General features: G+C 37.5%; 1 protein-coding gene across 3 annotated transcripts in view; it reads right to left on the bottom strand.

The window, feature by feature from the left end:
- Positions 1 to 16,420, bottom strand: part of ARHGAP15 (Rho GTPase activating protein 15) — a 329,153-nt gene that overhangs the window by 253,477 nt on the left and 59,256 nt on the right. For all 3 annotated transcript variants that reach the window (XM_062004816.1, XM_062004817.1, XM_062004818.1), the window contains exon 6: positions 12,636 to 12,725. In XM_062004816.1, the coding sequence (XP_061860800.1) occupies positions 12,636 to 12,725 (90 nt within the window). The remainder of the gene's footprint in view (positions 1 to 12,635; positions 12,726 to 16,420) is intronic.

Consider the following 16,420-nt stretch of genomic DNA (forward strand, 5'->3'; position numbering starts at 1 on the left):
AGAAATCTCATTTTGAATAAAAAAGGGAGGATCCTGGGATGGGGTGGGGGGGGAGGAGGGAAATAAGGAAGAGACCCTAGTAGTTTGACCTAGCACAGTACCTACTCTAGAGAAGCTGCAGCGATTTTGGTGTTATTATTTACTCAGTAATACACTATTCAGCAGAGAGGGGTGTTCAAATCTGGCCCTGCTTGGGCAGTATGCAAATCTTCTCCCACTCCTCTGCAAGCTTTTAAGAATAGCTGGCAGAGAGTCCCCTGAAGAGTCCTGGCAATGCCACACTCTGCGGTGGAAAACGAGCATCTTGCAAAAAACCCCTGAGATCCTCCTACCCTCTCAAATCTGCGCAAGTGGAGAAGTGTTGCCTGGAAGGGGGAGCGAGACAGAGCGTGTGTGCAGGAGAGGGAGCAAAAATAATACTAGTAATTATAAAGGAGTCCTGAGATACCAGGAGATGGAGACAATAATTGATCCTTTAAAAAGGAAAAATAGATTGTACACTCCTTGCTATATGTACTGTTTTCTCCTTTCCCATTTGTGATGCTCTGACCCTTTGTTCAAATCCTTTACCTTGCTACATCTAAGTTATTACTGAATATTTGAAAAAATTGGCTTCCTTTCCTTTGATCTTCTACTATTAGATTATATTCTTCCTATTCCCTACACACAGTTTTTCATTCCTACATTTATTTTCCCCATTTTTGTGTTTACATTCAATTTTACCACATTTCTTCACACTTTTCTATGCTGGTAAAGTCTATGTCATGTTCCAACACACATTACTCTCTCTTATTCCTTACTTTGCACTTTTTAACTGATTATATAGCATATTTGTTTCTAAAAGGACAAAAAAAAAAAAAAAAAGAGTACTGTGCAATGGTGTTCCTTTTTACTCCAACTAAAGCCTTAGCACAATTGCTTTGCCATTGTTTTCCAACAGAATCTGTTTTTCCAAGCTTGGGAATTACCATCAGTCTGCTTGACAGAATTTTCCTGTTTTTTTCTCAGAAGGTGTGCATTTTTCAAATGCCAGTAACATATCACTACAGAATTTCCCAGGAGTAACAGCTTGGTTTGAGGGACTTGTATTCAAAAGCCTTAGTTCCAAAAAAAGCCATTTTAAACAGAAGAATCAAAACTGATTATTTACATTCTATAAATCAAAACAAAATGATAATCAATGCAATTCAAAACGTTGCCATCATTATTTTATGCAGGCAGATAAATTGCTGGACACCCTTTCTTGAACATTGGTTGAAAACTCTATCCGTGCAAAACAAAAGGTTTATTTAATTTTATTTAAATTTAATCATTAAAACTGTGATTCCAAACTTCAGTCATTAAAAAATTATACATATGTAGAGAAAGAGGGAAAAAAAAAAAGTGAAGGGAACATTTCAGCTCTATTTCAGTGTTTTTATGCACTGACTATGGAAGAAGTGAGAGGCACTTGCCCCAGGGTATACCTGGCTGACTGCCCTGAGGGATGGCAGAGCCCAGACACAGTAAGGATGAAGCATCCTAAAGCAGGTGACAAACTTCAAAGCCATAACAATATCTACTATGCCAGTTTGGGAGTAAGAAGGTATAAAGCTCAGGATATCTTTCTCAACATCCTGACTCCATTCTCTAAACCACGTTTTTACATCTGTCATTTTAATATATATTCCCCCACTTTTCTTAACATGTTTAGGAGAGAATTTGTGTCTTATTCTAAAATATAGGGATTATTTACAGAATAAAGTGGTTTCTTTCTCTATAATCTGTGCAGCACGACCCTTCTTTCTCCTACAATAAAAGCCAGTGATTGTTTTAAGCTGCTATGAGTCATAACACGGTATTTGCAGTATGGAGAAAGGGACAGTTCTCGTCTCCGACTCCTACATCTACACCTGAGTTTCCTTTCATGACCTCTCAAATACTCTGCTTGGCCTGTGCTAGCAGAGGAGTGAGTTACACAAATTCAGCCCTACTACCTTACAAATACAAGAGAGGAATATAACCATATCCTCCCAAATGCATAGCCCTGGTGTAAATCAAGAGAGTTTGGTTAAAGACAGTGTATTAGCATCAACAGTTGAATGCCTTGTTACCCTCAGGCAAAATCTAACTTACATAATCTCTAGGAGGTAGTTCATAAGAAAATATGAATGGGCTGTAAATGGATTGACTGCCATAACTAAAAAGTAAAAAAACAAAACCAAACAACACACCAAAACCAACCAGTCCATTATTCCTTGATTTAAATACTGTAGGATGGGGTACTAAAAAGATAGGTGGTTGTTATTTCAATCTCTTGCTCCATTACATCTATTTTGCATCTCCTTTTAGCTTCACCACTCATGAATGATGTTTCTGAATTAATGCAGGAGATCTCTGTACACTCCATGACTAAAAAATACGCAGTTTTCATTGTTTTTCAGCAGTAGTAGTGGTCAAAGCACAAGTCTGCATAGTCTGAAAGTGGCATTTGGTGGTAACAGGTTACTTCAACAGCTCGAGCTAAAAAGCAGATCATTCACTGAACTACACAGTATCAATGCAATTCATCTCAGTCCATAACAGATGACATGTTCAATAGAATATGTAAAGTATGCCTCCACCTAGTGATGACTATGCACAAATAATAGAAAATATTAATAATGCTGTTGCTTAAGAGAATCTTTGTAATTGGTTTCCATTTGCTAAATTAACATGTGCTTTCATACAAATAGTCACACAAATACGCACTTTCCGTCCTGGTAAATTAGTCCAAAGCTCAATCTGTAAAAGTTTACCTGTAGTTCTGGCTTGGAGAAGGGAATATAACAGTTTCAAGTATATTAAAGTTTTAAACAATAACATATTTCTAACAATCATGGCCATGATCAAAAAAACAAAGTGAAAGGTAACTGACTGACTGAAGTGCTGTGGCTTTTAAGCATTAAAATGACCTACTCTTTTCAGTTAGATGTCTATTTTTCAGTGCAACTGTAAGAAAATCACATCTCTTCTTTGAAACTTGGTTTGCCAAAGAAAATATTTGCTAAGTTTCTTGGATCATCCTGTGTTACAGATGCAATTGCAGATGAAATTCCTAAGAATGTATTCACCCAAAATCAGAAAAAGAAAAGGCAACGAAAGGAAAAAATTAAACCAAAACCAATCTAAAATAATAAAAAACCTCCACCCCAGAATTCGGGCAATTGAGTCCCCAACCTCAAACTTAACTCTTTTTTTAACAACTCTCATAAACTGTATAAAAATACTCAATAAACCTGATCAATTGGAGGTGTGTCCTCAAACTTGAGGAAAGGTTTTGAAAAGCCAAGGTCCATCATGGAAAATGTTCTTTTGGGTTTTCCTTTCATTTGTGTCACCTGGGGACTACCTTAAATGTCTTCTCACACTGCCTGTGCCTGTATTACCATTTCAAATAGTCTCCACACCCCATTAGTGAATCATAGCTCAAGAATGACTGCTCTGCTGAAAAAAACCAAACTGAGAGGTATATCATCTAAAAGAGAGCCCAGGTCACTATTTACATTTCTCCCCTGCATTCAAATTGCCACCATTGTCCATTTAACACCTTGAAACACCCAAACCCATCCTTCTCCCCAAAGAATGTGAGTGGCAGAAATCACTCCTACACACTCAAAAAGTGAATCCCTAGAATACAGTCTGGAAATCCTTTGCACACAAAAACGAGGTGTTGCCTTTCAGAGAGAGGACAGTCAAGGATCCCTAGGACCAGTTAACTTTAAATATCTGCCTCACTCATTAAAGAGAAACACAAAAATGGAGTAAAGTGACTTCAACAAGATGTTTCTTTTTAAAAATTGTAGTGTCTCAATAGAGAAATAACAACACCAAACATGTAAACAAGTCAGATTTTATTATCTCTGAGTTCATTTAGGATTCATTTTTATCTTTGTTTTTTTTAAAGAGTTTGATAAATTGAGGGGAACGTGTGTGATGTTGAGCACAGGGCATTTTTTTTTAATATTAAGGCGGCAAAAAATGTCATAATGCTTTTAAATTAATTTAGCTGGTTTTACTCAAGATAATCCCAAAACCGTAAAGTACTAAAGAATCGGGAAAGTCAGGCTCCTTTCACATTTCTGCACTCCCTTTCAGCTGCTGATTGCCAAAACTATGAAAATACCATATTCCCCATTTTATTAGTACACAAACCACAGCAGCAAAGGCCTGACATCAGAGAACTTTACCAAATTGGATATCTGGATAGGGATCTGGTTATCTGTAGCCTTAATTCTCATTCCATGCTTTATCTTGAACCAGTCTGTCCTTATGAAGCTGTTTATCCTTTCCCTATCAGCCCCACTGATCAGAAAATAATCACCATTTGAAAACATAAAACTAGTACCACATGCATAATTTAGAGAATACAGGTTTACAGCAGCACTATTCCTTTTTAAAAGCAGACATTACCTCATTTAGCAACCAGCTAAAGTAAGTGTTAATAGGACGAACTGTTTAGCCAGGCACTGATTTTTGCTGAAAAAAATGCTTAAAGAAAACAGTGATGATGGGTTCCAAGTGACCTGCATCACTGTCCTCTGCAGAATCTCCCTGGGGAAAAAACATAGCCTCCATGGCAGTAGTCACAGCCTGGATAACCCTGGCGTGGTTTACTGCATGCCATGCCACAGTGGCCACCGTACCATGCCACGGTGGCCACCACGTTGCCCACGCCGGCTCACGTGCTGCCCACAAGATGGCAGCAATATGTTTATGAATAATGCAGCAAGAGGCTGCAGCCCACTGCCATTTCACAGGGAGCTGCAAAAACGTGACTCCTAATCTCTTCAGCTCAAAAAGAAACCCAACAAACAACTCCAAAAAAACCCCAACACGACCCTGTGTGAATTCAGCAGAATAAAAACACATTAAAAAAATCAGTAGCTCCACTGTTTAACTTTGCTCATGGGTAAGCTGCCCTGATTGTTTTTTCATAAGGTTTAGTGTAATCCAAGGCACAAGGTGCTTGTGCACTCACTTATTTGTCCAGGCTCTTATGCTCAGCTGCCCTTCTGTCCCTGACACAATTATTTCTCATGCACATTAAGCATTAGTTGCTGTTATGTTTTATTTTTGCAATGCAAAAAATGCCCGTGGCTTGAAATAAATATTTTCTTTTCTGATGGACAAATAACATCTGCACTTCTGAAAGCTGCAGCGTAGCTGTCAAAACCTAAGTGATTCATATAATTTCTTAAGCAGCACATGTGTATGAGCATACACAGACACTCATACCTATCACAGTCACTCACATATCAGCACTTAACATCCGTCAAAAGACAGACTCTTAAAAAAAGCATGGCAAGCTATTATAATCATCATTTTTAGCAGACAGACATCCATGTACACATAATGTCAGGTTTGGAGAATAGAGGTTGTGGGGTTTTTAATTTAGCTGGGTTTTTGGGAGTTGCCTGGGTTTGAGTGAGACCTCAAACAGTAAGTACCCCAGTGAGGTGATGTGCAGAACTGCAGGCAGCATTAGCCCAGCACCATACCCATAGCAGCTCTTTCTTCATCCAAGCCTTTTCAAGATCTCCAGGAGTTGTTGAAGTTTCACTTCTCAAGTGACTTTTTTTCTAACACAGTGAAATCTTTATGAAATCTTTCATGAGACAATAACTGGAAAAAAATGGAACTAGCTAAGATGACATCTAGCTAAAAATCCACTCAAAGTTGTGTTGAGAACTATGAACTTTCCTTCAAGTAGCCAGGTAAGACAAAATGTTACTTCTCAGGAGTGGATTTCACTAGTTTTGAAAAGCCATAACTTTTCTATATTATCAATAAAACAATGTCTAGTATTTTTTTTTTTAACTAAAAGACAACTCAACCACTCACCTTACTTTTTGTAGCCACAATACACATGAGTCTTCTGTTGATAACACCAAGGGTTTTGTGTTACCACAAAGCAGACACAGGAACCACAGGGTGTGAGAAAAATGTATTAGCTATCATTTTGTAGTCAGCATATTTGTTTTATAAATAAAGTTACTGCTCCTTGAAACTCTCAAAACTCCGTTACAGAAGTTGACTTTGTAGGGTTACTTTGAAATTCTGTTCTGGAGGTGGAGACTCAGTTTCCCAAACTCCTTCAATGCACATCATTGTTGAATTCAAGTGCCTTACTGTTGATACCTTGACTATTCTCAAACTGTATTTTAGTTGAGACTAAGTACAAACATTTTGGTACACATCATAAAAAGGTTTTCTCGTTTTCCTTAAGGTGTCACTGGTCTTACACATATTAAATCCAAGACACTGTAGTTTATATGTTCCTTTCATTAGGTGTAAAGCTTTACTATCTCTTTCGTACATCACAAGGGTAATGAAACGTATCCCTCTTTCCATGACGTTTATTTGAGGACAGCTGGCTTTATTACCTGGCATTCCTTAAAGCATAAGTCACATCAAGCATTTTTGTGTCCATGTTTAGAAAGCAACCAAAAGTTCATCTCTCTCAATATATTCTCTTTGGGCTGATGTGAATAACTTCAAATCCAAGAGTGAAACCCTGGCAAGAAAAGACAAACACTCTCATTCCTCCAGGATGGTTAACAACTGACTACTGTTCAGCTAGAATGTCTGAAACAAGGGTGAAACTGCATAGCCTGTAGCTTATATGAATGCCCCAGTTAGCAGGGCTCTTGCTTATTCTGGGTTAGATTAAGACCTTTTTATTTCTCAGCTAGTGTTTCTACCTATTATGCTCCTTAACACCTCCTTGGGTCTCAGAAGCAGCTGCTGTCAAAGTAGGTAAAGCGGTTACAGTTGAACCTGCCCTTTTCACACACACACACACAAAGTTTACCAAGCATCTCTGTCTCATTTAAATCTACAGAAGACAAAGTTACTTCTCAATTGTATAATGTTTGAAATGCATATTATGTGGAATTTTTTTGTCTTCCACAAAACTCACTCTACATTCAAGGACAGTTTTCTTTCTTCTTCTTACACTGTGTACGCTCTTACTTTTTTAATCAATGATAAAAATTCAGCATACAGATACACAATGATAGGAGGAAGAAGTTCTTCCCTGTGAGGGTGGTGAGGCACTGTTACAGGTTGCCCAGAGAGGTTGTAGATGCCCCATCTCTGGGAGCATTCAAGGCAGCATCTGGGCTAGTGGAAGATGTTCCTACCCATGGCAGAAAAGTTAGAACTAGTTGATGTCTAAGGTCCCTTCCAACACGAACCATTCTATCATTCTGTAATTATACTGGCATTATTTGCACAAGATCCTGGCCAATTTTGCATGTTAAAAAGCACTACTACCACAACAGATTCCAAAATCAAAGCTCATGATCTGAGCTGCTTGATACCTCGGAAAATTTGCAGATTCAAGTAAGTCAAGGAACTAAGGAAAGTGTAGTTTCATTTGTAACTTCTGGTTTTAAAGACACTGAAAGTTAATTGAGCAATTAATAGTCTATATTTTAACAAATGTAAATCAGAGGATATTTCAAGAATGTCCTCAGAGTTATACTATCATAAAAGTAGAATAAGAGTCAGGTCCCAGAATCCTGAAAGGAGTATAAATGCTGTATATTTAAAGCGTCCACCATCCACAGCTCTGATTCAGCATTTCTTTGCATTTCTGTCAAATACAGTATTGTGTGGTTTTCAAAAATAAGAAAATAGATAATAAAGTTAACTACATTCAAGAAAAAAAAAAAAGAATTCACAGGTCTTGTATTTACACTACAAAAGAAAATAGCTGATATACAGAAAGGTCAGAAGATTGATTAGGTTTTGCTGACTATTTTGGCTGGGACTTTGCTGGTAAAGTCACTAATAAGACAGATGAAACAGAAGCACAACACAGAGACTATTCCAAGTTGTTGTGTTCAAGATCTCCCACTCACACCAATGAAACTAGGGTATCTCTTATATAACTATGTACACTTGAATTTCTCTAAGATGATGATCGAGATCATTTCTTGTGCTTTTTAAAAACCAATTATAAGTTTATTATTTAAAGAACCTCTTGCTGACACTAATAACTGTGTGATGTGGCTAAGTCTTTTAATTAGGCAATAATATATTCAGGTCCCTGGGATAGAAATTAAACCACAATCACAACAGTAACCTCCAGAAGTGCACAAAATGCTTTACAGATGTTTTAAAAGGAATCACAACAGGTCCATCTAATGCATATCTAATTCAAAGCCAGCAAAGGTTACGGCGCACATCGTAGGGGCTACAGGCAAGAGCACTCAGGCTCAGAAAACAGCACTTTCTCCAGGACAGGTTCAGGATGGAGAGAGTGCTCCAAGTGCTGATAAGGACCACCAGAAGCTTCACGTTTGAGTGCAAGGTGGCTTTTTAAGATTTTCCTCCTCTACACAGCATTTATATTTAAAACCATACAAAGAAATCCAAATACCAGTCCCAACCCAAGCCCCTCCACATTGCACTCTCAGTGTTTTCTCCAGAGAGAACATGCAAAAGCAAATGATCTCTCCCCATGGCAGAAAGTAGTGACTTAAAACATTCCTGGGAGGCATCCAGATACTATACTGATCCTACAGTATGTAGAACAAAATAGCTTATCATTCAGATTATGCTCTTGGACAAAGCTGGATAGCTTCAAGGACAAGGGAGTTACCCTAGATCAGGGCCATAAATGTTATTATATATGAAACAGCTGCAAGATAAATTCTTTCATATTACACATAGGTACAGTTGTACTTTCAGCTGTCTCACTGTTGAAATACTGTACGTCTGACACAGATTTCTCTGTTTGTAAAGTACAATTCTTAGTTGCATATGAATGAGTAACCCTTCCAGCTGCAGCATATTGAAACAAAAGCCAATATTCCCCCAAATCTGTGGCAAGAGTCAGGGTAAACTCCAAAAATTCTTCATATGAACCCTTCCTAGAAATGAACTTGGTAAACACGCAAAAAATATTACTAAAGAATCTAAAAAATGTCTGTTAGGTAAATGAATAGTGCTATTAAGAGAACAAAGCAGCTTCCTTGATTCATAAGTATGCTGCTTGTGACCTTTTTTTGCACTCTTCACCTCTCTCCTGTTTTTTTCCTTTTCTTTTTTTTGAATCATCTGAGGGAAACCTTCCAAAACCTCTTCCAGGAAATAGTCCATATAGCCACAATACTTTGAGCTAATAGAGCTCCAGAATTATGAAACTAGAGGTCAAGAGCACACCTTCCACAACGCCTGGGCCAAATTTGAAATGAGAAAGGCCTCTTGACTTAGAAGGTGTGTAAAGTAGAGGTAAGTATAAACTTTACTGGAAGCAGAAATCATTGAACACTGAGAAAAATGTGTAAACTACCCCATTACTGCTGCCTGAGCAGCAATATTAGTACTGATTGAAAAGCAGCCCTTGGTGGTTTTTTCTTTTTTTGATGACCTGCATGAAAATGGACCTGTCCCATCTCAGACTAAGCCAAATAAAGGAGGGAACGACAGAGTGACACAGGCACCGCTTCTGTTCCAGTTGCTGACTGACAACACTGCCATCCCTTAACATGGTTTTATTTAGTTATTACAACCATCTCTCTGTAAATGACACTTAGGATTATTTAAGATTATGTTGTAATCCTTTTAATCCTCAGTGCTTTAAATTTCAGGCTAAACACCAAAGAGCAAACTAGCACTTAGCAGAAATATTTAAAGCATGTGATTTGAACATAAATCTTCTTTTATTCACCACTCCTCTGGTGAAGACCTAGTGTATCGCGTCATTCAGCCAGCAAGAACAAACAGCACGGTATCTCGCTGTAAAGTGCTATGCTTCCCCACATCACGTGAAGCAGCTTCTAACCAGTCCTTTTCCTAGCTATATAGTCCTAGCTATAGCATCAATAAAAGGAAGTGAAGGAAAATCAGGAGGTTATCTTTTATAAGATGTGCATATTTTCAGTGACTACTAAGGAAAACTTCAAAAAAGAAAAACGAACCCGACATAATGTGTTCATCAAGAGCAGAAATAGACGGCATGCACAAATTGGATAGTGTGAGAGACAGATCAGACTTATCCTGTTAAACAGAGAGTAGCTCAATTAAAATGAGTGGAGTAACACTGCTGAAAACCTCATGATCAAGACCAGAAACCCAAATCTTCCTGCCTGAATACCATATACTTGCAGTTTCCTCTTTTTTTTTCCCCCTCCTGCATTGATCCTGTTTCCAATTAGCTTTCTTTATGATACTCTTATACTCCATCTTCATGTTACCATCCATTAACTGTCATATACTTAGATTTTAAATTCGAGATTTCCTTCTTTCTCTTCAAACTAAAATCTCAATAGTCATTTTCTATTTCTAATCTATAATTCATGAACTCAAATTGAGGACCCAGGCTAAATCAAACTCAAAATTCTGCATCTACTCCTAGTACAACACATTAGCAGAAAGCAATCTTTGCTCTGTTTGAATCAGAAAAGAATGTTTTATTATTCAGAAAGCAATGAAACAAAAAACGACCAACTATACTTTGTTGCCACGCTTTGAAGATATAATCATACTTATTTCTGATCATTTCAGAGTTAGGCAGCTAATGCATTTAATCAAATATCTTTGCAGTGCATTTATATTTAGGTCACACACACACACACAAATATTAAATCACCCATGTTCTTCTCATTTGAACAAATCTATGAATAAGTAGATGTATATTATCAATCTCCTTCCCACCCACTAGGGATAAGTAGATCATCAGAAGTGTTTCCTGAAATATTCATTATCCAGGTACAAGCTGACCTCTCTGCTTTCAAACTCACCTTGGATTCCCTCCAGACTATCTCATAAATCTTCGCTCTCTCTCTAGTCCCCTTCCCACTCTATCTGCTCATGTAGCACCAGTCTCGTTCAGTCCTTTCCTTTCCCAAAATGTCACCACTACTGATGCCAAAGCCTTCTCCTCTTTCGCTCTTACCATCTGGCACAATCTTCTTGTAGCTCTCTGTCTAAACAATGCTCCATCCCTTTTCAAAATGTGTCTTAACATATGTCCTTCCTCCCATGCTTTTACTTCTTAATGTCTCTCCCACTCACTTATTGGCTTGATGAAGACACATTTTAATGGGTTCAAACAGTAATGCATGAGTTTCCTTTCTCACATTATTCTGATTCAGTGGAGTTACACCTCACACTAACAGAAGTGAGAAGAAAATGCACTGCAAAGTCTTCATACAACCAGTTTGGTAAATAACTGAGCTTCATTTGTCTTTTCATTGGAAAGGTATTAGCTGCAATGAATTGCCACTCCAATACATTTCCAAACAGAAATTTTGCTTACTGCAAAATGAGAAATAAACCCTAGAAGCTCAGAAGACCTGTCACAGTGTGCTCAAGGGGTTGCAGGAGTGAAGGTTAAGGTTATGCTTAATCACATTCCAAGTGAAAAAGCTGAAGATTGACAGCAAAATCAAAATATTTATTCTAAAAATACCTAGGAAATGACAAAGCTCCAAGTGTTGTCTCAAGACAACCTGAAGGATGTGGGGGGTATAGAAGCATAAATCTCACCATCTTCAAGAAGAGTAATATTTCTAAATATTGCATGAACTTCAGAAAGATGTCTAGAAAAATAATCCTTGGGAAAACCTCTGTAACACCCAGATGACCCAAAAAGGTTTCTTTTCAAGAAGTCACATACAGTCCCTTAGGGGAATTTTGTGTGTGGCAGGTTTTTTTGCTTATATCCTAGATCCAGGCACAGTTGGTTCCTCCAGCATGTTTCAGTGGTGATGATGTCAAAGGACTATCTGGTAACTAAGAGTATCTTGACCCCTCTGCATCTCTCCTCCCTTTACTGTTTATATTGTTAAAAATTCTTCATGTTAGATCTCTGGGAAGCAGCTTGGTCCATGAAGAATAACAATTTGATGTGGCTTGATGCAACTTCTAGTGAAACAAAAAAAACTAACCCTTTCTAGTGATATTCATGGGTGCTGGATTATATCCAAATCCTGAAAATGTTGCAATAAACTATTGTAGCCCTCAGATCCTGGAATGTTAACCTTGCAATAATGTTTTTCTCATCCTTTCATCTTCTTGGGCCCTGATCCTCCCTTTCAATTCAACGGGATTTAGATGAAGTAATTAAATAATATTATTCTGCATCAATGAAGAATAGTCCTATGAGAAATACATGTCCTTCTATGCTTCTATGTCCTGACAGAGGCAAGCTTTTAATATCCTCCCCTCCCCTTCCAGAAATGAACCTGGGTCATCACCGTCTGAGGACCCTGAACAGCAATAAAAATAAACAGAGTAACCACACTGTGTTGGAGCAATGCTTGTATAAGCAGTTTGAAGAAGTTGTGTTTATGGAAGTCCTTTAGGTCAAGATTCTAGGCCTGAACCCAAAGCAATTACCTACTAAGTTTTAAAAACAAATTGAATATAGAGCATTAATCAATAAATCAACAGGTTCTCAAGTGTTTAGGAGACTCAGTCATCAGAAACCCTTCACTTAGGAAAATAGTAAACTGATGCCTGATAAAATGCTACACTTCTGTTTTGGTAAAAATAACGCTGTATTAAAACAGTCTCTAGTTTTAAAAGTCAAGGAAACAAAGCCTACCTCTCAACAGAGTTTATACTCAAATGAACAGTGAAATGCATGCATTGCTTCTTACCTGAAAAACATTCTTCCTGCTGGATTTCTCTGAGGTCCACTCGATGCGAGCACCACACAAATCTGCACACTCAGGTTTGTATCCAGGTTTCTGGAGAGACAAAAAAGTGGATTTTTAAAAAATCAAGCATTAGTATGGGCTGACTTTCAGAAATCAGATACAACAAGACTAGATCAAGGTCAAGTGACAGATTATTGTAGCGCAGCTGCTCATATTAATGAAGAGTGTTCTTTATTCCCTGGTATTATTAAATAACAACTTTTGAGGTGTCTTAACTCACAAATAAGGTTCTTATACTAGATACATAACTGTAAAAATAATTAAGTGTTTTAAAAATCAATTCGCATCCAACAGATCAAATCACAAATGCATCCACATTAACCAGGTATTTTAAATGCTTACTTTGCAAAACCTCTCAAAAAACCATTGGGTTTAAAGGTAAAATTGTGTGGATTTTCCAAATGCAAATTTAAACTGATGCAGCTGGAAAGGACAGACATTAAACAAGAACATACATCGTATTTGTAAGACAAGCTATCTCTCTTTTCCAAGCAAATTATCATTTCTAGCTTCTAAAAAGAAAAACAAAACAACAAACAAGGCTTCGAGGGCATATGTGACATCCAGAAAGAGCTCAACACTGGAGCAGCTCCACACGGGTTGCTACTTTGCAATGTCAATCCATGCATCCCGGAGTGAGACAGCTCTGCCTCCCCAGCTCCTCCGTATGGATGCAAATAATTCAAAGAGTCCGTATAATTTACGTTGCTGAGAGTTGGTGTACAGCACAATAATCCTCATTTGCCATATAAACTCCTTCTCCAGGGATTCTGCCTATACAGCAGTTCTGGCAAAGCCCATGTAGTTTAGAGTAGCCTTTGTAGATTAGGTTACTGCACATCCCAGGCAACAATAAAAATACTACTGTTAACAGTATAAAGCACTAATAAGCCCCTTTTGGGTAAGACATGGAGTAATACACACCTAATGTAATTAATCAGCTTGATGTATCTTTTTTGCTCTCTTATTCTTAAGCCATTTTACCTTCAAAAATGGCATTGGTGATATAGAAAACAGACTTAACAGAATTTAACAGTGGCCAGTCCAGCGTCACCCATGTAATCAGCTTTCCAAAGATTGTTCACTGAATTTCCCTGATGTTGTTACTAAAGGCTAAAACAAAACAAAACAAATTTGTTTTCCGGGGTGCATTTGGGATGGGTAGAAAAGGACTTGTTTTACAGAAGCAGAGTAAGAAATCCTGGTCAAGCCATTTGCAGCCAGAATCTTTGGAACTTTTCAGTAGTAGAACTGTAATTATGGTTTTCATTTGCCAAACCATAAAACCACAATGGTTCAGCTCCTCTAAAACTGACAGTTCTGTATGTCTGTTCCTTTTTCATTTGTTAAAAAATATTTTTAATATAAGAAATATGCTGTTTAAAAAACAAGGATGTTCTTGTGGCTAAAGCACTGGAAGAGCAGAGTTTGGATTTATTTCCCTACCCCTGCCTCAGACTTCCTGCCTGGTCACTGACAAGAACCTGGTCTTTCTGGATTTTTAATACCAGATCAAAACTGCAGTGTTGATGATTTTACAAAGATGTTGTGAGATTTAGCCAGCTAGTATTTGCATGGTAAAGCTGACAAAGTTGAAAAAAAAAAACCCAAACACCAATTTTTTAGTACAAATAAATATTAAAATAGTGGGGAAGAGATTTTTCAATATCTTAGAACTATGAATTTATACGTAGGTCTATGGTGACTCCTTTGACTAAAACACTTTCCTCAACCAGGAGGTATTACAGGTGAAGTTTCCTCCTCAGGACTCCATGCAGTGACCAAGTCTGTAATGTGCAGAGCAGGCAGCTCTATAACCCTTCACACACACACAACACAGCCTTTTCAAAGTGGGTCACCTTGCTTTCTTGGCAAAAAAGTTACATATTCAAAAGCATAGTTTGTGTCTGAAAATACTTTAACAAAGAAGGGCAGCTTTATTCCACCAGCAGAATGTCTGGAGGAATTTTGGAAACACAAAAATGTGATGAAGAGGTTGACACAGAGCAACAGGAAATAGTTTTTTGATAGTGAAGGTTATTGGGCTCCAGAATACTTTCCTCAGGAAAACTTGCCATGGCATTTCACACTGAATGAGAAAAAACAATGGAAAGACCAGGGAAGTTTTGTAGAGTGACAGAATAATGAACTCTGCAGGATTTTACTGCCTGGGATTTCTACAACTATACCAAAACACATGCAGCAACAGAACTTGGACTCCTCTGCTCACTCAGTGCACACAGAGTTTAAATTTTGTTGGTTTTGTACTAATCTGAAGTCTGTTTACATCTCTGATTTTGTAATAGGCAGAAGAAAAGCTTAAGTACATGTATCTCCCTTTCGCCAAAGGACAGGATGCAAGCTCAGGGTATTGGAACGATAAACACCCTTTTGTTATGTATAATAGTCAACTAGAAAATTTCTCCTTTGGAGAATTCAGCAATTCTGCCCACCATGGCATATAAAGTGTCTATGAACACCATATGAGACTCATGGGTATGGCACAGTATATGAAGCTTCTAATGAAAACTACACATAAAACTACATAGATACATCAAATTTGAACCTGTCCATCATGCACATCATCCCTTCTTCTGCACCTGGGGAGCTCCACACAAGTGGAAGTCCTGCTTAAATCCATAGGGAACCAGGGAAATTGGCCTAGAAATTCATTCTTGCCTAAACATTGTCCTGTTACATAGTTTGCTTTCCAGTTTATGCATTACCCAGAGACATTGCAAGAGGGTAAGTTAAGGTTACTGGAAAAGCCTGAACACTCTGCATCCTTGCTTTGTGTTTTGCAGTCAGAGCAATTATGTTACATCAATGTTGTTGGAGGGGGTTATGCTGTAAATTGATACAAGTGTCTGCTAGAATGAAATCTTCCTAAACATGAATATGGATTTCAGCAGCATTTTCACTCACTAAATTACTTTGCAGATGGGCTAATAACCTGAGGTTAAAATAATCTCTGTTGAACAAACGATCTCAGGGAATAAACAGACTACTATTTCTTGGTCACAAAGACCAACTGGTAACAGAATTTAACACTGGTAAGAAAGAATGGGGCTATGATCCATTTAGATCATACTGCCTTTAATTTAAAATAAAAAGCAAATTATATTCATATGAATGCTTAAAAAAAAAATGTGTACCAAAAGCATGACCAGAAATGATCAAGGCAGCAGCAGAACATAATGATTTAGCTACTTGGGATGCAAACTTGCATTTTCAGTAACGTTTGTAAATAAGCTCATTTTCTCAATCTCTCCTCTGTGTACTTTAATTGTTGTGCTCTATTACTAATAATAATACCAGATATTTTCATTAGCTTCAACAGAAAGCTAGGGATCCCAGTCTTCTCCATGCAAATCAACAGGGAAGTTGTTACAGTGTGTCCTACATCTTCAATTGTACAAAGGAACAACACAAGGTACTTTTAGCTGTTACTAGTTCTATCAGAGGCTTTGGTAAATATAATTTTAAATCACCTCTAAATATACTCTCATCAGAAAAAGAGGTATGATTAGAATCTACTTTCATTTTCCTCTCTCCTATTGTCTTTTCTGTGAACTGTGATTCCTCTTATAACGATGTCTTTAAATTTTCACTGCGTGTACAGTATTTCATAATTAATAATTAATTAATATCTTTATAATACAAAGGAGAATTAATCTTTTCGTTAAGTCACATCATTTTCCTGATAACAATAAAAATGCTCTGTT

The sequence above is a fragment of the Colius striatus genome, chromosome 11 (genome assembly GCF_028858725.1).
Source record: "Colius striatus isolate bColStr4 chromosome 11, bColStr4.1.hap1, whole genome shotgun sequence".
Taxonomy (NCBI): Eukaryota; Metazoa; Chordata; class Aves; order Coliiformes; family Coliidae; genus Colius; species Colius striatus.